Raw genomic sequence first — 25,182 nt, 5'->3', positions numbered from 1 at the left:
TTAGTTTAACATGACATTCAGTGTCCCAGTTTAAAATGACATTCAGTGTCCCAGTTTAACATGACATTCAGTGTCCCAGTTTAACATGACATTCAGTGTCACAGTTTAACATGACATTCAGTGTCAGTTTAACATGACATTCAATGTCACAGTTTAACATGATACTCACTCTCACAGTTTAACATGACATTCAGTGTCACAGTTTAACATGACATACAGTGTCAGTTTAACATGACATTTCAGTATCACAGTTTAACATGACATTTCAGTATCACAGTTGAACATGACATTCACTATTAGTTTAACATGACATTCAGTGTCCCAGTTTAAAATGACATTTAGTGTCACAGTTTAACATGACATTCAGTGTCCCAGTTTAACATGACATTCAGTGTCACAGTTTATCATGACATTCAGTGTCACAGTTTATCATGACATTCAGTGTCACTGTTTAACATGACATTCAGTGTCATGGGACACATATAACATACATTTCAGCAATATCTGTTTGCACAGTCTCAAATGTTCACGCTTCATTTTAACAAAACATTAAATTAACACAAGGAAAACAAAGACGATCAATCAAACAATTTCTGCTGACTTGATATTGATTTTCAATTTTAACAAATCATGCCATACTAAAACCTGGCAGCTCATGATGTGAGAGATTAACAACAAGTAAGACGGTTTGTGTAACTTAACATGCTCTCATGTTAAAGCATCTGAGCAACCATAATACACAACTAGGCACTGGTGGGGTCTACATGTACGATCCTTCCTACTGATCTGTAAGGTGGTTCATGTACTCTAAAACAGGGGAGGCAAAAAATGTGAGAACGGCATCGATCACACTAATTGGTCGCCCTGTACCTGGTCCTTTGTATCTGACATGTATGTATGTGTTGGGGTATGTTGATGTATAGGCAGTAAGTACTGAACCACACTGGCAACGAGATTCTATCACTATTACATTTGTATCTGTTCAACGCTTAACAATACCGTTTATAAGTGGAGCCGCAAAAAAAACAAGACGCAATAAAAGGTCTACATCCCTCACCTGGATATTCTAGTGATAATTAGAAACATACTAGTAGAAAGAAAGAAAGAAAGAAAGAAAGAAAGAAAGAAAGAAAGAAAACTCTTACAATACTAGCAACAAGATAACACCAACTTCTATAGAAAAAAACACAATAATAGAGAGGTAGAGTGTCCAGCTATAACAGTGTGACAGAGTGTCCAGCTATAACAGTGTGACCAGCTATAACAGTGTGACAGAGTGTCCAGCTATAACAGTGTGACAGAGTGTCCAGCTATAACAGTGTGACCAGCTATAACAGTGTGACAGAGTGTCCAGCTATAACAGTGTGACAGAGTGTCCAGCTATAACAGAGTGACAGAGTGTCCAGCTATAACAGTGTGACCAGCTATAACAGTGTGACAGAGTGTCCAGCTATAACAGTGTGACCAGCTATAACAGTGTGACAGAGTGTCCAGCTATAACAGAGTGACAGAGTGTACAGCTATAACAGTGTGACCAGCTATAACAGAGTGACAGAGTGTCCAGCTATAACAGTGTGACAGAGTGTCCAGCTATAACAGTGTGACAGAGTGTCCAGCTATAACAGTGTGACCAGCTATAACAGTGTGACAGAGTGTCCAGCTATAACAGTGTGACAGTGTCCAGCTATAACAGTGTGACAGAGTGTCCAGTTATAACAGTGTGACAGTGTCCAGCTATAACAGTGTGACAGTGTCCAGCTATAACAGTGTGTCCAGCTATAACAGTGTGACAGAGTGTCCAGCTATAACAGTGTGACAGAGTGTCCAGCTATAACAGTGTGTCCAGCTATAACAGTGTGACAGAGTGTCCAGCTATAACAGTGTGACAGTGTCCAGCTATAACAGTGTGACAGTGTCCAGCTATAACAGTGTGACCAGCTATAACAGTGTGACAGTGTCCAGCTATAACAGTGTGACCAGCTATAACAGTGTGACAGAGTGTCCAGTTATAACAGTGTGACATTGTCCAGCTATAACAGTGTGACAGTGTCCAGTTATAACAGTGTGACAGTGTCCAGCTATAACAGTGTGACCAGCTATAACAGTGTGACAGTGTCCACCTATAACAGTGTGACAGAGTGTCCAGCTATAACAGTGTGACAGTGTCCAGCTATAACAGTGTGACAGTGTCCAGCTATAACAGTGTGACAGAGTGTCCAGCTATAACAGTGTGACCAGCTATTACAGTATGACAGAGTGTCCAGCTATAACAGTGTGACAGTGTCCAGGTATAACAGTGTGACAGTGTGTCCAGCTATAACAGTGTGACAGAGTGTCCAGCTATAACAGTGTGACAGAGTGTCCAGCTATAACAGTGTGACAGAGTGTCCAGCTATAACAGTGTGACAGTGTCCAGCTATAACAGTGACAGAGTGTCCAGCTATAACAGTTGTGACAGAGTGTCCAGCTATAACAGTGTGAACAGGAGTGTCCAGCTATAACAGTGTACAGCTGTCCAGCTATAACAGTGTGGACAGTGTGTCCAGGCTATAACAGTGTGACAGAGTGTCCAGCTATAACAGTGTGACAGAGTGGTCCAAGCTATAACAGTGTGACCAGGTGTCCAGCCTATACAGTGTGACAGAGTGTCCAGCCTATATACAGTGTGACCAGCTATAACAGTGTTACAGTGTCCATCTATTACGTATGACAGAGTGTCCAGTCTATAACAGAGTGACAGTGTACAGCTATAACGTTGACAGTGTCCAGTATACGTGTGACAGAGTGTCCACTAGAAACAATGTGGTGCCAGCTATAACATAGGTGACAGTGTCGCAGCTATAACAGTGTTACCAGGTCCAGCTATAACAGTGTGAGTGTCACGCTATAACAGTGTGAGTGTCCACCTTAGAACAGAGTGACAGTGGTCCCAGCTATAACAGTGTGACAGAGTGTCCAGCTATAACAGTGTGACAGAGTGTCCAGCTATAACAGTGTGACAGAGTGTCCAGCTATAACAGTGTGACAGAGTGTCCAGCTATAACAGTGTGACAGAGTGTCCAGCTATAACAGTGTGACAGAGTGCCCAGCTATAATAGTGTGGCCAGCTTTAAAAGTGTGACAGACTTGTTTCATTTTGTATTGTTTTTCTGTCCATTGGTAGTTGAAGTAATGTAGAGTTGGAGTCAGGTGGTCATATGTATAAGTACCAATTATGGTAAGAATGTAAAGGTTAAGTACTTGTAACTTAATATATCCCTATAGAGACAGAACCACATAACACAGACATAATCTAATATAGACACTGTGAAGTAAGCTACAATATACTACAGGCACCATGTAACCTTAGCATTACCTTGTGGTTGTACAGACATTCAGTGATCAGTTATGGTACAATACAGACAGACGGACAGTAACAAGTTACAGACAGACAGACAGACAAACAGACAGTAACAAGTTACAGACAGACAGACAAACAGACAGTAACAAGTTACAGACAGACAGATAAACAAACAGACAGTAACAAGTTACAGACAAACAGACAGTAACAAGTTACAGACAGACGGACAGTAACAAGTTACAGACAGACAGACAGTAACAAGTTACAGACAGACAGACAGTAACAAGTTACAGACAAACAGACAGTAACAAGTTACAGACAGATGGACAGTAACAAGTTACAGACAAACAGACAGTAACAAGTTACAGACAGACAGACAGTAACAAGTTACAGACAGACAGACAGTAACAAGTTACAATACAGTACAGACAGACAGACAGACAGTAACAAGTTACAGACAGACAGACAAACAGACAGTAACAAGTTACAGACAGACAGACAAACAGACAGTAACAAGTTACAACACAGATAGACAAACAGACAGTAACAAGTTACAATAAAGTACAGACAGACTGTAACCTTACCGTCACTTTGAGGTCATAGGTTCCATAAGGCAGAACTCTTGCTGGTATTCTCAATATTTTCTTTCGCAGTACGTCATCATCTAAAGTGTTGAGCTCCACCTCGCGCCCTGACGAGGCATTATAAAATGTCCACCGGTACGCTGTGGCATTAGTGATATCACAGTCTACATTCTTCAGCTCCACTTCTACATACAACTCTTTAGAACGATTTACGTGGATCTGTTGATATGAGTCAAATATTGTTTAGAGTCATTGATACGATCGATACGAAAGACATAGGACAAACTAAAACATATCACATATTCCTTTAACCTCAATTAAAGAATGACTTAATTTATTGTGGACAGCTTGGTGAAAAACTTTAATTTTTTTGTTTGAAAAAAACATGAAGAAAGAGTGACAAAGCATACACATAACTGACATATCTAGTTTCATCCTTCCAGTTTTTTTTCTTCACACATTTAACTTTTAACAAAACTCCTACAGCACTGACTCAGGAGTTCATTATTTTGATGTACATAATTTTTTTCGTGAAGTCATGAAATTCTCACAACTATGATCATTTGGTGAATAAATTGTTTCTGTTATCGTTATATCCGTTAGTTTTTGTTACATTTGACAACTATAAGAAAGACTGTAGGCAGGTTGACCTGTACAGTGTCTAAGATGTGGTACAGCAGTTGTATGTCTCTATATATAATTGTGTCTATTACAAAACCTTTGATAATTACTAGCACAGTTCATATATAAAACACTGTTCATTGAGATATGTGAATTCCTTACACACTAAGTATATGTAGTAGCTTGACCACTTACCGATACACTCTCTCCTTTAGTAAATTCTCCACGTATGACTAACTCTGGTTTTACACACTTCTTTCTGAGTACGAAAATATTATCACTGGCTGATGTCATACTCAGCATGTTTTTTGCCCATACTCGAATAACATACTCGCCCACACTGGAAAAAAAAGGAAAATCTTCATTAATGTTGTGAAATGATCTGTGTAATACAATTCACCTATTCAGTAAGTAAATACATTATCAATAATTAAATTGTTTTAGTTTATTCCTTAATCTTTTATTTTGTTGTACATATTCAAAGCAATACATTGAACCTAGCTTTTCTATACATCTGGTTATAAGAACTATCAACTTAACATATATCTGTATCAGTATTTACTATTTATAATTTAGCAGTTGGTGTATATGCTAAAAGTATCTTGTCTAGATTCTAGAAGTAGATATTTGTCCAATATTTGATGATTATTGTTATGTCTTGTGGTTTCTTTGTGTTACCACCCTAACTATCATTTGACCTAGATTTGTATGTCGGGTATCGACGATTTGACCTAGATTTGTATGGCGGGTGTCATGGTGACCTAGATTTGTACGGTGGGTGTCATCATGACCTAGATTTGTATGGCGGGTGCCATCGTGACTTAGATTTGTATGGCAGGTGTCGGAGATTTGACCTAGATTTGTATGGTCGGTGCCATTGCGACCTATATTTGTATGTTCCGTATCATCGTGACCTAGATTTGTATGGTGAGTGTCATCGATGAGCAGAAGACATTTACTCTTCCAGGCCACTGGTGGTCTATATACTACCTGTATTTTTTCAGAAGTTTGCATATCCATATCTTTGTTTATATTTTGCCCTCTTTTAAGCAATATTTTTAGTTTGAATTATGGCTCGATTATTATGTTGGTATTCTTTGTTGTTTTCCTGTCAGGATTAACCTTACCTTATTAATAGATATATCTAACCTGGGACAGATATATGACTAACCAGTGGTATAGATATTTGTCTAACCTTGTGTCAATATTTGTCTAACCTGGTATAAATATTAGTCTCACCCGATGTCAATATTAGTCTCACCCGATGTCAATATTTGTCTCACCTGATGTAGATATCTATCTTACCTGGTATAAATGTGGCTCATTGTCTTGGATTGGGTAGTTTTATTTTCAGTTCCATCACCAAAGTCCCAGGTATAGAAGAGGTCGTTACCACTAAAATGGTAGACAGAGAAGGAGCTCTCCTCATCCACAATATGGTGTCTCTTTTTAGGATCATATCGTATCTCAAGGTTTTCGCTGACAGGTGATTGGACAAAAACAACCATTGGTTCCGATTCCACATGACTTAACGAATTATGAGCAGATACTGTTACAGTATATCTGAAATAATGTAAAAGTAATAACTTAAGGGAAGGTTCACACAAGTTACACAGAAAAACGGTTTCATCAACATACAGGTTTAATTTGAACCTTCAATGGCCATTTTTTATTTGAAGATAATTTTGAAGTTATGATCCCTAGTACAATCCGCTGCACAAAGTTAGCTTAATATTTTGAATGCCTATTGCTAAACCTTTATCAGCTTTATAAGAAGCTGAAGTACCAGCAAGGCTTAGATAACCTCATTACCCTTATCTTCTGACTATTATGATGAGCAATGTTCTATCCATGTACTTTTGTACAAAACCATTTAATGTATTGATAAAGATTCTAACCTGCTAGGTATAGTGTACATGTGTGTCTTAAATGGATCATACGACTGTTTAGGCTCTCCCTGTACTCCAAAATTCCACTCAAAATAACTAACATCCGCATTTTCTGGGAAGGTTTCTGCTCTGTACAACAACACTTCATATGTTGCGACAACTGTTTTTGTCAGCACTAAATTCACTCCTGAAAAATATGAAAATTGAACATGAGATTGCATACGGATTGATTCCTGCAATGATAAGGTAAAGGAAAAGAACTGGTCAACCAATGGATTAATGATTAACTGCCAAGTAATACAAACACATTTGGTTTAATGATTAAAAGTCTATTGAACTATGCCAGCTGGTAGTTTCTTGAACTTGATTTATTCCACAACAAATACAAAGAGAATTCTAGTAACTTATATTAATCAGTTTTGTTTACCCTGATGGGAGTGGACAGAAAATGGGAGGAGACTGGAGACCCTGGAGAAATTTTTCGCAATTTGCTCATGGTTGCACAATGTATAACGAGATACCCTGGACAGGGAAGTGAAATTTATCATGAGAACTTAACAATCATGAGAATATTAATATATCGTATCTATGGTATCTCTTGTTCTTCTTCAACCCAACATTTTCACAGTTCTAGTGTTGGGGACTTTTAGAATATTAATATATCGTATCTATGGTATCTCTTGTTCTTCTTCAACCCAACATTTTCACAGTTCTAGTGTTGGGGACTTTTAGAATATTAATATATCGTATCTATGGTGTCTCTTGTTCTTCTTTAACCCAACATTTTCACAGTTCTAGTGTTGGAGACTTTTAAAGTATTACAAATTGATTTATTTTTTTGGCATAGAAAATCTATATTTGTGATTGATGGTATGTCCCTTCTACGGTTTTATCTTAATACAGGAAGTTAGACTGAGTAAACACAATCAGACTAGGTAAAGTCTACATCCCTCGCTCTGGTACAAGACTGAGGACTGCTGACATAGATTACAGGAGACTAAAATCCATGGGTTCTCGCCTCCAGACCAACCAGTACACATGTTGGGCACAAGATGGACAGACTAATTACAAAGCTGGCTCAAGTCGTACATAACAGTGGAATGTGTATTCATCAAATGTGTTCGTAATTTCATGGTAGAGTTTTCCCAGAGACAAGTTCCGTACCAATGTTTACAGTCTAGAACCCAACAAAGGAAGGCAGCGTGAGGGGTGTTCAATGTCACATCACATATATGTATTGATACAGTACAGAGCACATTCAACATCACCAACAATCTTGAAACTTGGCATAATATAAATCTCTGATACAAGCTTTAAATCGATCAAGATTTGTAAAGTCCATTCAATAGAAAATAAAAGTTTCAGGTTTGGGTAAGAATACTGGTACCTCTCTGATCTATCAAAGATAACAAGTTTGTTACAAACTAATCCCAATTAACTTCCAATTTTTCTATGGTATGTTTGTAAAGGTTTAATTTGTAGCTAATTATTAACAAAGGATAATTACAAAGTGATGTTAACATCTATTGCCTGGATTTCTAACACTGTGATCCTTATGCGATATGAATTATGTCGGACACGTTTGAAGCTTGTTGACATGCCCGATGCTTCCATTGTCACCACCCTAATTCTCCTTTGAGAGATTGTGACTTAACCAGGATTTGACCTAGATTTGTATGGCGGGTGTTGGAGATTTGACCTAGATTTGTATGGCGGGTGTTGGAGATTTGACCTAGATTTGTATGGCGGGTGTTGGAGATTTCACCTAGATTTGTATGGCAGGTGTCATCAATGAACAAGAAGATGCTAATTCTTTTGGAACACATGGTATTTTTCAGGAGCCTATGCAAATAAGATAATCAATACAGGGGGATGGAGACACAACTTCCTGGACATGCTTTTTTTTCAGGGGTTTAACATCCTTGCAACAGCTGGGTTCATATGAGGACAGATGTACGTACTAAAGATAACCTTAGTGAGAAATGATCTTGATATACATGTGATGAAGTATGAATGACCTTGACATTGAGATACTTACTCTGGAGTCTGTGGAGAACCTCTACTTCTGCCGTCTTCGTTAGCTGGGACACATCATTCTTGGCAATAACAGTGACTTTATACCTGCCAACCTGTGTGTATTCATGTGTCACCAGAGGACCTTAAACAAAACATGGACATTTTTAGATCCTCAAAAAACATGGACAATTTTAGGTCCTAACTAAACATGGACAACTTCAGGTCCCAACAAATAAATCATGGACAATTTTCAGTCCTAACAAATCATGGACAATTTTATGTCTTAACAAAACATGGACAATTTTAAGTCCTCACAAAACATGGACAATTTTAAGTCCTCACAAAACATGGACAATTTTAAGTCCTCACAAAACATGGACAATTTCAGGTCCTAACTAAACATGGAAAACTTCAGGTCCCAACAAATCATGGACGATTTTCGGTCCTAACAAATCATGGACAATTTTTGGTCCCAACAAATCAGGGACAATTTTCGGTCCCAACAAATCGGGGACAATTTTAGGTCCTTACTTTTAGGTCCCAACTAATACAAAAGCTACCTTTCCTACCTTACAGTAGAATATTGTATATCCCCGAATGTCACATATCAAAACCATTGATCATTTGAATGTCACCTGAGTGGTTCAGATATTCATTGTTCTGCTGTTTACATTATTCTACTATCTATGTTGTTTTTTTTAAATAGCTACTTCTCCAGACCTTTATTTCCAATGAATGTTCATTTGATACTCAGAAATTCAGCTTGGAGAAATGATAAAATCTATTTTAAAATCAACTAAGTAAATGAAGAGAAAGTCACTAAGCCAAATAAAAATAAATTTGAGAGCGTACTAATAAGATGTTTTGAATTTTAAGAATATCTGTAGCATACAAACCTGCATCATTGATGATGTCAGATTGATCCCCAAACTTCCAGTCGAAAGGTGAAGTTCGTCCCTCCAGTTACACTAGCTGTGAAGGTCGTCTCCTCACCAAACGGAGTACGGATCATCTCTGGGTGTAGCTGGAGTCCCTGAGGGGGAAGCTGTACGTAAAAGGGCATGGCCAGATATGATGTCATCTCAGAGAGGCTGTTCCTGGCTGTTACACTAACATTGTACACTCCCTCTGAAATCATTTCGTAATGGTCAATATTACAGACAGGCTATTCCTGGAAATAATACTACACCCTCCCTATACAATATTTCATGTACATGTAACACATTTATGTGTGATATCAAAATCATAAAACTAACCATAGCATTTCGAGAACATTTAGGTACAACTTAAACATTTTAGAGTAGGTGTGTGCAAGTTAAACATTTGGATTAAATGCGAGATGATTACCTTTGGTGTAGCGATGAGAAGATTCAGCCATCATAATTTCGACATACTGGAGAAGTTTTCCCGGCACCTGCTTTGTAATTCCATCCCCGAAATTAAATTCAAATGTCACATCTGAACCTGTGCACCTAATTAAAGAAGTATCAATAAATTAGCATAAACACTACGATAAGTATTGAGTATATGCACATGTAATTCTATAATGAAATCAGGACATGCAAGTACAGTTGTCAGTTATAATGAAATATTCATTTTGCTCAAACTCATTAACAAATAATTATATTTGTGTATTTTATTCAGAGAAATAATTATATCTATGAATTTTAATTATAAGAGAGTAGGATTTAGTATAGAGCACCATTAACAGTCATATATTTAAGCTTAACAGATTTACATTTTGTTGATTTTTTTTTCAAAACGAGAATTATGCTGAATTATATAAAGAGTGAAATTAATAAGATATGTGACTTACTTTGACTGGAAGTAAACCACGGGGGTAGACAGGTTAGGGGCGGACCCCTGCAATGGTAACCCTGTGATCTTCTTGTAGATTTCGATAGTCAGCTGACTGACCACTTCCATCACGTGGAAATTAAAGTTGAGAGTTTCAGTGAACGGCTCAGTATACAGGATGTTGTAGACCCGGACACTGACGGCGTACTGCCCAGCCATGGAGAATGAGTAGTTAGCTGTGCTTGTGTTCCCCTCACTGTAAACAACAGGTTTAATTAGTACATTTACAGAGCACACACAATTATTTCTTCTAATCACTTTCAAATACGGATTTGTATTTTTTATAAAATCTAATAAGCAATGCATTATTACAGAAAAACAACTTCCACAGAAATAGCTTTTAGCTAGCAAAAGAAAAATTGTTTTCAAATTTATAATATATTGTTTTTGTATAATACATTTATATTTGCTGGTAGACTCTTCTGTTCAAAATATCATTGTCCATGTTTGGTTCTTCAACAACAATGCCATTCACTGTCTCCTCTATTATAAAAGTGTGGTGTACAGAATTTTTCGAGCATTTCTAAAAAAAAATATACAGTGCCAGAGTGCTGAATAGACTGTCAGGACTCGCAGGGTGTAAATAATTGAAAAATGGCCATTAGCAATAAGTTGATGAGCTATGTAATTACATATCCGCTTGGCAATCCATCACAGTGGAGGGAGGAAAGCCAGAGATACAGTGTGTGATAACCATCAGTTTATGTACTACAGATAATCATCTGTCTTTAGCAGTCATCATCAGTTAACATATAGGCTCAGCCTGATCCCCGGCCCTGATTGAGTCATCTGTCTGTACAATGTGAGAACCTGATACACGAGATGATGTACCTGTAGTTTACAAAGCTGTTCTACAATTTAATGTTACAGGTAAGCAAAATACCTTATATATGATGGGGCCATATTACTAAGTACCAGTAGTTATTCCCCTTTAGTGCCGACATGAGTAAGAATTTTAAACACTACACGGATGTTGACACTTAATATCTTCTGATCCCTGATTACCTACCAAGAAAAATAAGAAAAAAATCCATCGTTTTTAAGATAAACTGGTAAATATGATCGTTTTATCAAACCAATTTCCCCAATCTGATATGAATCATTGTCAAAACTCGCCCCCCTCTGGGTCTTTGTAGATCCTATTTCATTTTTGTGGATTATCTTGCCATAGGCTGAAATCCTATCTTATCATCTTAGTCTATATCCTGTATAGGTTTCTTTACTCTATAAAGTACATGTATGTACGTTTTTCTTCAGTTTTCTTTTCGAGGCCCTTATTGATCTCAAAATCTCGGAAACCAAATTTCCTTAAAGCTGAAAAGTTGTTGCTAAGAGATTTTGATCAACAAAACAACCTGATGATCTAAACCTTATCATTGAGATTTTTTAGTCTGGAGTTAGAATTAAGTTTCCATTAAAATATATCCAGCGTTCCACTCCATGTTTGTCAGCATTTAATTATCCATATTTTCTGCCCCATGTTGTAAACAGACAAAACAAGCATACAGGGTATTGCTACAGCAATACATGTCCTCTACTGGCCCTTGCTAAAAATAGTAACAGTGACCTTGACCTTGACTGAAAACCCTGAAATGCAAGCCTGTCCTTTGGTATTATGGTGTGTAAAGTTTCATTAAAATTCCACAAGAAATGAAGCCACTAGAGTGCTGACAATCTTTGAATTGACCTACATACATACAACTCATGATGCAGAAGGTCCCTATACCCCCACTCCATATTCCCATTGTTTCCATTCCTTATTGTTTAACCCTCTATAATAAAACACTTTCCCCATATGCATCTCCCAGGCAGTGAAATAAATTACTCCTATAGTACAGAGTCCGATACTGTGATAGGCTGTATAATTTGATAGCTTATATAATTCAGATTTTCATTATATCATATTTCCATGGTCCCTGTTCCATTTGGTGATGCCAGCAATCCCACAGGACAGTACCAATGCCTTATTATGATACAAAATCCCATATTACTCCTCAATTCACCGATCAACCTCCTTTTCAACACTTTCTCAGACTTGTCTCTGTTTTCAATCATTTCCATACTAGTCTGTGTCCCTAAGGTATTAACAAATCCTGTCATCTAACCCTCACAAAACCTCTGAAACCTTAAATACAAAATCCCTCTGTTATCATCCTCTTCTACAATTTCTAGTTATACAGTAATCCAACCTTGATTAAAATTCCACAAATACTCCCCCAGTTACTAATCAATGGCAATTTAATCTGCATTCTGGCATTTCCAATGATTTTTACACCTAATATTTTTCTCTCTCTAAATTTTTCAATTTCTTTCACTATCAATTTGATATAATCATCTACTGAAATGGAATTCAGAGATATCGCACAAAAAATATCCATTTGTGAATGTTTTGATTAGGGATGCTTGGTTTTTTTCTTTGAGGATTATTGTTGCGCAGAGCTGTCCATTGAAGCTAAATGGATTAGCACTGTCTGTGTTTCTTCAGATTATATTGATCTTGGCTTTTGGGTGAAAATTGCGAAAATAAAAAATGAAAAAAAAAAAAAAAAAAGATAAATAAAGAAAAAAAGCGCGCCACCCCCCCCCCCCCCCCCCCCCCCCCCACACCTTTCACTAATCAGGATAATTCAATATTTAATATTTTGATATTCCTTTATGTTTCTCTATCAAGAAACAGTTTTAAAAGAAGTTCAATATCAAAACATTGCCCAATATAAAATATATAAGCCAGCCACTGTCTAAATGTTCATTTTTTTGTTTTGTTTTTTGTTGCTTTGCAAATTTTGAAAATCAACATTTTAAAATTTTTCTTCTGCATTATGCCAGGAATATTCCTTCCCTTTCTGATGAAAGAAGAAATAAGTGTAAAAATTACATTGCTCCCAAAAATAGCAACATATGCCGTTTTTAACAAAATAAAGAATAATCAATAAAATGAAATTCTGATGCTCAATTTGTTTAATTTACTATCTAAAACTTTTCAAAAAATCTTTAACAGGACAATAATTGGATATAAAGCCTTTTGGGCCAAAAGTAGGCACCAAAAAAGGAGAAAGGGAGATAACTCTGTGGCTATCTTATACACGGTCATGCGTGTGGAGGTAGGGAGGGCTGGATATTTAAATCGTTCATTCTATAAGCTACAAAGAGGGGTGTAGGTATTTTATTTGGATATTTAAGTTATAAAAGTTTGACTTATTAATTAAAACTTCAATTTCATCCAAAAGTTTAATCCATCAGTCCTTTCCCCCCTACTCTGTGTAAAGCACTATCAATTACAAATTCATCCTGCCTCCTTTCTATATCCACTGTATAGTTGCCAAAATATTTAGTTTCTGGTGATGATAATTGGGTTTAAGATATAATTTCTTAACAATTTTTCCATTGTCATTTTGTATGGCTAGGATATGCAAAAAAAAAAAAAAAAAAACGTTGAAGATTCCCTCAGGATTGAAAACTTAATGATAAAATTGTTGACTCAAATCTTTTTTTACAAAAATATTCTCATTACATACAATTATTTATGTCTTAATTGTCAATCGAATTTGATCATCATACAATTAGTTTCACAAGGTTTTTAGTTGATAATGACAATTTTGTGTAGAAGATTATTTCCCTCAACACCTTATAATTAGCAAAACACTTTTCACAGGAAGTGGGACCTGCATGAATTCATGCTGATAAAAAGGTGAAAAGCAAGCATAATATGGGTTGCATTTTGGTCAAGGTCTTCTCAGTATTAAATCAAAACACTAAACAACAGGCCCCTGGGGCCTGTACCCAGCATTGCTCATTCATTCAAAGGACATCCACTAGAAGGCCCCCCCGAGTCCTGTATTTAAGTATCCAGCATCGCTCACTAATTCTAAAGACATGCAATGAAGTTTCTTACATTGTAACTGTTATTTGCGATTTCACTTATTTCTGAACGATATTCATAAGTTATATGACTGACTGAGGATGCTTACCACATACCTACTGGCCATGATGTACGTAGTTCACTTTATAATATCAACATATCATTATTTTTGTATTAGTCTGAATATATCTCTTTATGTAGCCTGACCTTTCTTAAACATCCAATTTACAGTGAAACCATTGCATGAAGGTTTCATGGGCAGTTTATAGACATAATTAACCATATATTTCTTGAACTTACCTTATAACTTTCAGGTACTGGCTGGTCTGGTAAACTTCGTCAGAGAAATCCCACTCAAAAGTGAGGTCATCTCCAGTAGCGACTGTTGCCGTGACGACGACCCATTCTGCCACCTGTACTATGGCTGGTGAGGTTGTATGTAGTTTTATGCCTGTGATGGGTTCACCAACCAACACGACTCCGGTCTCCTCTAAAAATGACACTTGGTTTGAAACATTGACCCTGATTATGTATGTTCCTTTACTTGTATAGCGATGGAGGATTGTCTCGTTGTAAGTGGATACATTGGAGTTGGACTGTAATACAACCTCTGTCGATGAATTGTCCCCAAAATCCACTTGTACACTCACGTTATCTGCTCCTATTGCTGTGATAGTGATGTTGCTTGTGCTGCCCAGTGGAATTGGACGTGTCTGGACAGTTACCTTGCTTACAGGATGTGACACAATGATAAGTAAATTGGCCTCAGCTTGGCTCACATTATTGCGGGCGGATACAACAAGATTATAAATTCCTGGGTCCTGAAAATGCCTGCGATGCTGAAAGCATAAAAATAAAACAGACATCAGCATTGGTCAATCTTTTGCAGAAAGATTAAGTTTTCCAGCTGTAATGATATTGTCACAGTATTGGGTAAACATAGTTATCTTTTAAAACTCCATTATGACACCACAGACAGTGTTAATTTCTGCCTCAACTTACTGTAAATTATCCATCATCAGCTAACTTCGCTACTAAAAGTATATAGCCTCAAATATAGGTGTGATAAAATCCAAACAGCAGCTACTAATCCACTACTTCTGCTCTATCTATTTCAATAGTTATTGAGTTTTATAAAATTTTATTTTAAACAGAATATATGTGGTCGAGAGACCAACTGTTCAACTGCTTCAGCTTATAATTATACCAACAATTACCATTTTTATCAAATTTTAATTACAACCAAATGTTTTCTCAAACGGTTTAAGATTTCAAAAGAGTGAACATTTACAGGACAACCTGGTAAAGGAGCACTGTACACCAAATCCTCCTGTATCCAGCTGACTAACATCAAGTCAGGTGACCACATAATACCACAACCTGATGATCAGGTAACGACTCCAAACAACAGCAGGGTAAGGGTATACCTATATTATAATGTTATCATTACACATATTCCTCCTACTTTTCCAGTACCTAAACTGAAATATGTTCACATTTTTCTGTGTACACATGTGCCATTCCCCATACCAGAAATGCATCAATTGAAATTTTACAACCTTTTTTTTCTTTTGTTGTCAACTAGTTTTATAATACCTTATTGTTAAATTCCGAAAAAGACCCGCAAACGTGTCACCAAGACATATCCATTCATCAGCCAGTAATACAAATCACAACACAAACTTGGCCATCCTTTAATCCTAGCCTGCTCAGCCTGGCGCCATAATCACGGCCAGTCGCATGTTACACCAGCGCCCTGTCCCATACCCGTCATCTCCAACGCGCTATGGCGGCCATGATGGATTACATCATATAATTTGTCCGTGCACTTAATAATTATCTCCACCTAATTTCGATGCATACTGTAACCCATGACAACCATGCACTGTAACTATGGTGAAATTGATGAATAATGAGAAAAAAACAAAATTACAGAGGGAACGACAGGTAGGAATCTCCATTGAACTCGGTTCAGCATTAGATGAGGCACCACCAAACACTCAATATTTAACAAAAAAAAATTATATTTTTTTTCCCATTTTGTCAGAAGCATCCATCTTACTTAACCTGACTACTGTAGAGAGCTCCATAAACGTATTATATATCAACGCATTATTTCCTTAGCAGATCTGCCTTACAGCACTAGACAACCGCAGACAAGTGTAATTACACCATGGAAACAAGGACATGCATCAACATGATTTCCTCTTGGAAGAAAATTGGTAGGTTAACATCTGAAAACATATGCCAAAACAGATTTGAATAACATTCACTTATTAGAGCAGGAGAAACTAAAACCCATTTTCTCTATTGAACCTTTCCATCTAAGACAGCCACATCCGTTATCAATACAACATTCCATACATCCAAAGATGATCCTTTTTAATTACACTAAAATTCAAGTGGTCTTTAAAATTTATTAACCTCTACCCCCTACTAATTCCCCTCTTAGGCTCCACCACTCCGATGAAGGCAGCTGTACTATCTTTTCTGTATACAAGGTGAATTGGGGGCTGGTACATTTCACTGTATCAAGATTACATATCTGTTTACCAGGACCTATCTTTTAATGGCTTACCACAATTAATTTCTATATTGATACTCTACCTTTAGTTTTTTTAATAATTTACCCTCATTAATGTTCTATATATTGTTGTACCTATAGTATTTAATGACTTATCCCCATTATTCTTCTATCCCTATTATTCTTCTATATTATCCTACCTAGAGTAGTTTTAATGACTTATCCTCATTAATTTTCTATATTATTCTACCTATAGCATTTTTAATTACTTATACCAATTAATTTCTATATCATTATTCATACAGTATTTTTAAAGATCTATCCCTATCTATTTTTAAGTTATCATACATACAGTATTTTAATGACTTCTTCCCATTAAATCTTTATATTATTATTCTACAACCTATTATTTTTAATAAGTTATACCAATAAATTTCTATTATATTACCAAACCAATAATTTTTTTAATGGTTTATCGCCATTATTTTTCTATATTATTCAACCCAGAGTATTTTAATAACTTATCCCCATTATTTTTCTATATTATTCTACCCAGAGTATTTTAATAACTTATCCTGATTATTTTTCTATATTATTCTACCTTAGTATTTAATGACTGATTCCCATTAATTTCTTTATTATTATTCTACCTTAGTATTTAATGACTTATTCCCATTAATTTCTTTATTATTATTCTACCTTAGTATTTAATGACTTATCCCCATTATTTTTCTTTATTATTATTCTACCTAAGTATTTAATGACTTATTCCCATTAATTTCTTTATTATTATTCTACCTTAGTATTTAATGACTGATTCCCATTAATTTCTTTATTATTATTCTACCTTAGTACAGTGCATTCCACTTAATCGGGTAACGCTTAATCGGGTATTTCGTTTAATTGGGTAAAATTTCAAAAACCAAAACCATTTTCTCTTAAATCATGTTAAAAAAATTCGTTTAATTGGGTTGGAAAAGTCGTATTTTTCGGTTATTCGAATAGAACAATCGGGACAAAAAATAGAAATGCTCCGATTTTCACGAAAGTCATCGCGTATTTCTTTAAGTTTTAGACATTTATCAACAAATAGTGTAATTTTGATGGTTCAAATGTCAAAAAACAGTTAAATATTACCTTAAACGGTAATGTTATGTCGGGGTTTTGTCATGTTCAGAACTGTGTTGTTGTTGATTCTGCCTCGTGTGGTTTTTCCCCAACAGGAAGTCGACTAAGAATTGTGGGTAAAATTAAATGTTATTTTTAGAGTCAGCAGCAGGCAAAACGTAATGGGGTTTTAAAAGCATAATTAAGCGACTAGACAATTAAACTTTTACGTCTGGGATGTAAAATCTTCGAAGCAAAAACCAAAACAATAGGTTTTTACCTGGGTCTGATATTGCTACAGATCGATTGATATCACCGCTTACTGTATGTGGCGAATCCAAAGTGAGGGGTTCGCCACGGGGAAATGTGACGACACCGATACACAGGTGAGTTAAAAATCAGTAGCGAGCAGTAAAAGGACAGACGCCCGACGTTAGCTCATAATTCCTATTCATGTTAGGATTAGAACTGGTTAATAAAAACATTACATTGGATTTCGTGTTGTTTTATCAGTGACTGCCAGTGTCAAGTTCGTATAAATTTATACCACAGGAAACGACCTAAATAAACTCGGTTTCTCCGATCTCTGTGCTTTGGTAATTGGAAATAATATGGAATATTTTAAACTTCAAAGCGAACATAAGAATGTCTCTATGATAAACATAAATGATTTTAGATGTAATTGTCGGCGAGTCCTTAGATCGTATGTCAAATTAGGAACACACGGATGAAACAGGGATGTATGACCCCCCGATTTGAGGTGCTACGATTGTACTGTGCCGCGAATAAGAAAATCATTAAGGTTTTGTTATTTTAATACACACATTTTTATACAATTAGTAATAGTAATCTGAAAATTTGACATCAGTAAAAGCACAAACAAAAACACCGTTTATTAACAATAATAACGCAAATATTTTCATCCAAAATCGACCCAAGTCTGACTACCATTACGGACCAAATCCAAGATGGCGACAAGCATTTCGGCTTATCGGGTAAGTCGGTTAATCGGGTAAAAAGTCCCCGCAAATAGGCAACCCGATTAAGCGGAATGCACTGATTTAATGACTGATTCCCATTAATTTCTTTATTATTATTCTACCTTAGTATTTAATTATTTATTCCCATTAATTTCTTTATTATTATTCTACCTTAGTATTTAATGACTGATTCCCATTAATTTCTTTATTATTATTCTACCTTAGTATTTAATGACTTATTCCCATTAATTTCTTTATTATTATTCTACCTTAGTATTTAATTATTTATTACCATTAATTTCTGTATTATTATTCTAACTCTAGTATTTTTAATGACTTATTCTAATAAATTTCTATATTAAAAGACTTATTCTGATGAATTTCTATATTAAATGACTTAATTTATTCTAATGAATTTCTATATTAAATGACTTATTCTGATGAATTTCTATATTAAATGACTTATTCTAATGAATTTCTATATTAAATGACTTATTCTGATGAATTTCTATATTAAATGACTTATTCTAATGAATTTCTATATTAAATGACTTATTCTGATGAATTTCTATATTGAATGACTTATTCTGATGAATTTCTATATTAAATGACTTATTCTAATGAATTTCTATATTGCATGACTTATTCTGATGAGTTTCTATATTAAATGACTTATTCTGATGAATTTCTATATTAAATGACTTATTCTAATGAATTTCTATATTGAATGACTTATTCTAATGAATTTCTATATTAAATGACTTATTCTGATGAATTTCTATATTAAATGACTTCTTCTGATGAATTTCTATATTAAATGACTTATTCTGATGAATTTCTTTATCATATTATAATACCTGTGGTATTTTAAATGACTTTCTTTATTATATATATCATCACACTTTAATGATAGCCTTTTTAACAATTTATCCACATTAAAAGTATCTACATAAAACATGAAATAGATGAGAATGAAGTAATGCTATCTTGATGTTCCCCCATTAAAAGTATCCACATAAATTGTGAAACACTTTACTAAACTCCCCAGTAACATTATCTTAAAGGACATTAATGCTGTTTGTCTGATACATCAGTTACACACCTGTATCATAGATATAATCCCTGGAGTCGTTAAACTGAAGGTTGGTAGTAAAGGTTGTAATATTCTCCTGTTATGTCTAACCTCAGGTGATCTCACAAATTCCTTGACAATTACATCATGTAATCCCCCAAACACATTTCTGTAGGTAACTCTCCATCCCCCAGGTAACATAATCCTACGCATGCTATGTCTGTTCCTTATTATGAAAATATTTTCAAACACAGGGAATGTTCATATTAAAATGTGGTAAAAAAGAATGTTCTCATTTTTGTCCTGATTTTTTATTTTTGTTTTATATTACAGCCAACAAATGACACTCATGTGTTGTAATGAAAATCTTGAAAAATAAAATGGTAGGTAATGATAGAGTAGATAAATGTTATCATAAAATAATTCCATGAGTATTTCAAATTGGATATTGATCCATCTTAAGTCACTCACCTTGTCCAAAACACCATAGGGGACCCCTGTGATGTTAGGCTCCTCACTCAGGGGAAGGAGAGACCACAGGTACATAACATCTGTCCCAGAGCGGATGATAGCCTCCCAGAAATAGTCCTTAGCAAGTCTGGAAATAAAGGAAATATACTGTAAATCACATGATTTAACTGGCATGGTCTACTGCAGTAAGGTAACATACAGCCTTAACTTATGTCTACAGCAGTAAGGTAGCATACAGCCTTAAATGATCTCTACAGCAGTAAGGTAGCATACAGCATTAAACGATGTCTACAACAGAAAGGTAGCATACAGCCTTAAATGATATATACAACAGTAAGGTAGCATACAGCCTTAAATGATTTCTACAACAGTAAGGTATCATACAGCCTTAAATGATGTCTACAGCAGTAAGGTAACATACAGCCTTAAATGATATCTACAGCAGTATGGTAGCAAACAGCCTTAAATGATGTCTACAACAGTAAGGTACCATACAGCCTTAAATGATGTCTACAGCAGACAGGTAACATACAGCCTTAACTTATGTCTACAGCAGTAAGGTAGCATACAGCCTTAAATGATGTCTACTACAGTATGGTAACATACAGCCTTAAATGATATCTACAGCAGTAAGGTAGCATACAGCCTTAAATGATGTCTACTACAGTAAGGTAGCATACATCCTTAAATGATATATACAACAGTAAGGTAACATACAGCCTTAAATGATTTCTACAACAGTAAGGTAACATACAGCCTTAAATGATGTCTACAACAGTAAGGTAGCATACAGCCTTAAATGATGTCTACAGCAGTAAAGTAGCATACAGCCTTAAATGATATCTACAACAGTAAGGTAACATACAGCCTTAAATGATGTCTACAGCAGTAAGGTAACATACAGCCTTAAATGATATCTACAACAGTAAGGTAACATACAGTCTTAAATGATATATAGAACAGTAAGGTAACATACAGCCTTAAATGATGTCTACAACAATAAGGTAACATACAGCCTTAAATGATGTCTACAACAGTAACGTATCATACAGCCTTAAATGATATCTACAACAGTAAGGTAACATACAGTCTTAAATGATATATAGAACAGTAAGGTAACATACAGCCTTAAATGATGTCTACAACAATAAGGTAACATACAGCTTTAAAATATCTACAATAGTAAGGTAACATACAGCCTTAAATGATGTCTACAACAGTAACGTATCATACAGCCTTAACTGATATATACAACAGTAAGGTAGCATACAGCCTTAAATGATATCTACAGCAGTAAGGTAACATACAGCCTTAAATGATATCTACAGCAGTAAGGTAGCATACAGCCTTAAATGATATATACAACAGTAAGGTAGCATACAGCCTTAAATGATATATACAACAGTAAGGTAGCATACAGCCTTAAATGATGTCTACAGCAGTAAGGTAGCATACAGCCTTAAATGATGTCTACAACAGAAAGGTAGCATACAGCCTTAAATGATATATACAACAGTAAGGTAGCATACAGCCTTAAATGATATATACAACAGTAAGGTAGCATACAGCCTTAAATGATGTCTACAGCAGTAAGGTAGCATACAGCCTTAAATGATATATACAACAGTAAGGTAGCATACAGCCTTAAATGATGTCTACAGCAGTAAGGTAGCATACAGCCTTAAATGATGTCTACAACAGACAGGTAACATACAGCCTTAAATGATATCTACTACAGTAAGGTAACATACAGCCTTAAATGATATCTACAGCAGTAAGGTAACATACAGCCTTAAATGATGTCTACAACAGTAAGGTAGCATACAGCCTTAAATGATATATACAACAGTAAGGTAGCATACAGCCTTAAATGATATATACAACAGTAAGGTAAAATACAGCCTTAAATGATATCTACAACAGTAAGGTAACATACAGCCTTAAATGATATATACAACAGTAAGGTAGCATACAGCCTTAAATGATATATACAACAGTAAAGTAGCATACAGCCTTAAATGATATCTACAGTAGTAAGGTAACATACAGCCTTAAATGATATCTACAGCAGTAAGGTAACATACAGCCTTAAATGATGTCTACAGCAGTAAGGTAACATACAGCCTTAAATGATATATACAACAGTAAGGTAGCATACAGCCTTAAATGATGTCTACAGCAGTAAGGTAGCATACAGCCTTAAATGATGTCTACAACAGACAGGTAACATACAGCCTTAAATGATATCTACTACAGTAAGGTAACATACAGCCTTAAATGATCTCTAGCAGTAAGGTAACATACAGCCTTAAATGATATCTACAGCAGTAAGGTAGCATACAGCCTTAAATGATGTCTACAACAGTAAGGTAAAATACAGCCTTAAATGATATATACAACAGTAAGGTAGCATACAGCCTTAAATGATATATACAACAGTAAGGTAAAATACAGCCTTAAATGATATCTACAACAGTAAGGTAACATACAGCCTTAAATGATATATACAGCAGTAAGGTAGCATACAGCCTTAAATGATATATACAACAGTAAGGTAACATACAGCCTTAAATGATGTCTACAGTAGACAGGTAGCATACAGCCTTAATAAACAATGTCTACAAACAGTTAGCTAAAAAACAGCCTTTATGTTGTGAACAGGTATCATACAGCCTAAAATAATGCCTGTAAAAATTGTGTCAGTAGACTACATCCATTAACGTGAATATGATACTTAACTCCATCATTTGACAACATATAAAGAAATAAAATCTCAGATTCCTGTTGCAATGCAAAAATAAAATAGTTGTTATCTAAAGGAATGCCTTGTATGTGTCAAGCAGTAATTGAGGTATATAAACTTATCTGAAGAAAACCATGCTGGCCTAGATAGTGTCAAAACTATGCAATTTTATAGATTCTAGGGGATAATAGCATATGTAAATGACTTAGAACATATGGAAACCTGATTAATTGATATCACTTGGCTAGGTATAATTGGGTGTCATAATTTGTGATTTTCAGGCCAAGGTCAAATTAAGGATAAAACAAGAATTCCACATGTGTCGCCTGCACAGCATGTTGGGTGAAAAGAACTATCTTTGATATAATTTATGGGCCATTTATAGAAATTTAAAGGATTTTTTCTGAATCGTGTGGTTCATTCAGAAAAATTGTGGGCCAATGGCTCCCTCCAAAATGATCCCTGCATCTTCTGGGTTGATGGCCAATCAGGAAACAGAATTCTATGTATAGTATCCCAAGATGTGATAGGAGTTTGTATAACATCCTCTGGTGTGATGGCCAATCAGGAGACAGAATTCTATGTATAGTATCCCCAGATGTGATAGGAGTTTGTATAACATCCTCTGGTGTGATGGCCAAACAGGAGACAGATTTCTATGTATAGTATCCCCAGATGTGATAGGAGCTTGCATAACATCCTCTGGTGTGATGGCCAATCAGGAGACAGATTTCTATGTATAGTATCCCCAGATGTGATAGGAGCTTGCATAACATCCTCTGGTGTGATGGCCAATCAGGAGACAGAGTTCTATGTATAGTATCCCCAGATGTGATAGGTGCTTGTATAACATCCTCTGGTATTATGGCCAATCAGGAGACAGAGTTCTATGTATATGGTGTTGCTCTGTGTCTTTCTACTTGATCCATACACAGTCCAGAAGCCCAGACCACCCATTAAATCACACCATGGCTAGACAATGGAGCATTGCCTCTAATATATCTGTATAGAATTGGGCAAAGAGGACCAAGACTATCAACATCCCAGACTCAAACATCCTCTACAAAACCCCAAACCTAATATCAGCTCGGAGGTCACAGCACCAATATCACTTAAGGTCACAATATCTTCTACAAAACCCCTGATACAATATCAGGAGGTCAGCACCAATATCACAAGGTCACAGTATCTTCTACAAAACCCCTGATACAATATCAGGAGGTCAGCACCAATATCACAAGGTCACAGTATCAATATCACTTAAGGTCACAGTATCTTCTACAACCCCCCTACCACATTATCAGGGCAGCATCAATAGCATCTACACAAGAATTACACATGTGTCACTTTGTCAATATCATGAACATTTACTACATGGGTACTCAAGGATACATTTGAAGAGACTAAAGAAATTGTAGGTCACATCTTAAAGTGCAATATAACTAGATACTTCTTAGGTAATGGGTGTGAGAAAGGCAGAAATTATTGAATCGTATATGCAGCATGCATTATAAGCACATCTATAATTGAAATGCTAAAAGTATACTTAAATGCATAATGTAACATTGATTTTGTTCTAATTCCAGAAATTTGAGGTTTTTATCCCAAAAACTGCATAAATCCATGAAATGCTTTTAGTGCAGTAGGCTCCACTACTTATGATACATCCATGACTGAGGTTTGGTTGGTCTAGCACTTATACTTCATCAGAAACAGACTTAAACTCAAAACCTTAAAATTTATTTTCTTCAAAGTCCACAAATTTGAGGTTTTTACCCAAAATATACAAAAAGCGATAAAAATGCGAATTAAGTTTGTATTAATGCATTCAGCTATACATTCCACAATATATATACAATCCAAGCTTGGTTGCTCTAGCTTTAATATTTTGTCAGAAACAGTCTAATATATGCAAGAGCTAAAAGTCACAGACTCAATACAATCTATACGTAGGGTTACAGCCTCAAAATCATCTACAAGCTCACAGAATCAATGCCATCTAAAAGGTCAGAGCCTCAATTTCATCTACAAGGTCACAGCCTCAATTTCATCTACAAGGTCACAGCTTCAATGCCATCTACAAGGTCACAGCCTCAATAACGTCTACAATATTGCAGCA

General features: G+C 35.6%; 1 protein-coding gene across 1 annotated transcript in view; it reads right to left on the bottom strand.

The window, feature by feature from the left end:
* Positions 1–25,182, bottom strand: part of LOC117344137 (polycystic kidney disease protein 1-like 1) — a 166,798-nt gene that overhangs the window by 129,908 nt on the left and 11,708 nt on the right. Inside the window, exons 4-13 of the mRNA XM_033906785.1 lie at positions 20,321–20,447; positions 14,467–15,005; positions 10,267–10,503; positions 9,798–9,922; positions 9,444–9,578; positions 8,473–8,592; positions 6,444–6,621; positions 5,851–6,108; positions 4,741–4,885; positions 3,925–4,143 (exon numbers count right to left, since the gene is read on the bottom strand). Of these exons, the coding sequence (XP_033762676.1) occupies positions 3,925–4,143; positions 4,741–4,885; positions 5,851–6,108; positions 6,444–6,621; positions 8,473–8,592; positions 9,444–9,578; positions 9,798–9,922; positions 10,267–10,503; positions 14,467–15,005; positions 20,321–20,447 (2,083 nt within the window). The remainder of the gene's footprint in view (positions 1–3,924; positions 4,144–4,740; positions 4,886–5,850; positions 6,109–6,443; positions 6,622–8,472; positions 8,593–9,443; positions 9,579–9,797; positions 9,923–10,266; positions 10,504–14,466; positions 15,006–20,320; positions 20,448–25,182) is intronic.

Source organism: Pecten maximus, chromosome 15 (assembly GCF_902652985.1).
Source record: "Pecten maximus chromosome 15, xPecMax1.1, whole genome shotgun sequence".
Lineage (NCBI taxonomy): Eukaryota > Metazoa > Mollusca > Bivalvia > Pectinida > Pectinidae > Pecten > Pecten maximus.
This window is presented reverse-complemented; position numbering and strand designations above follow the sequence as displayed.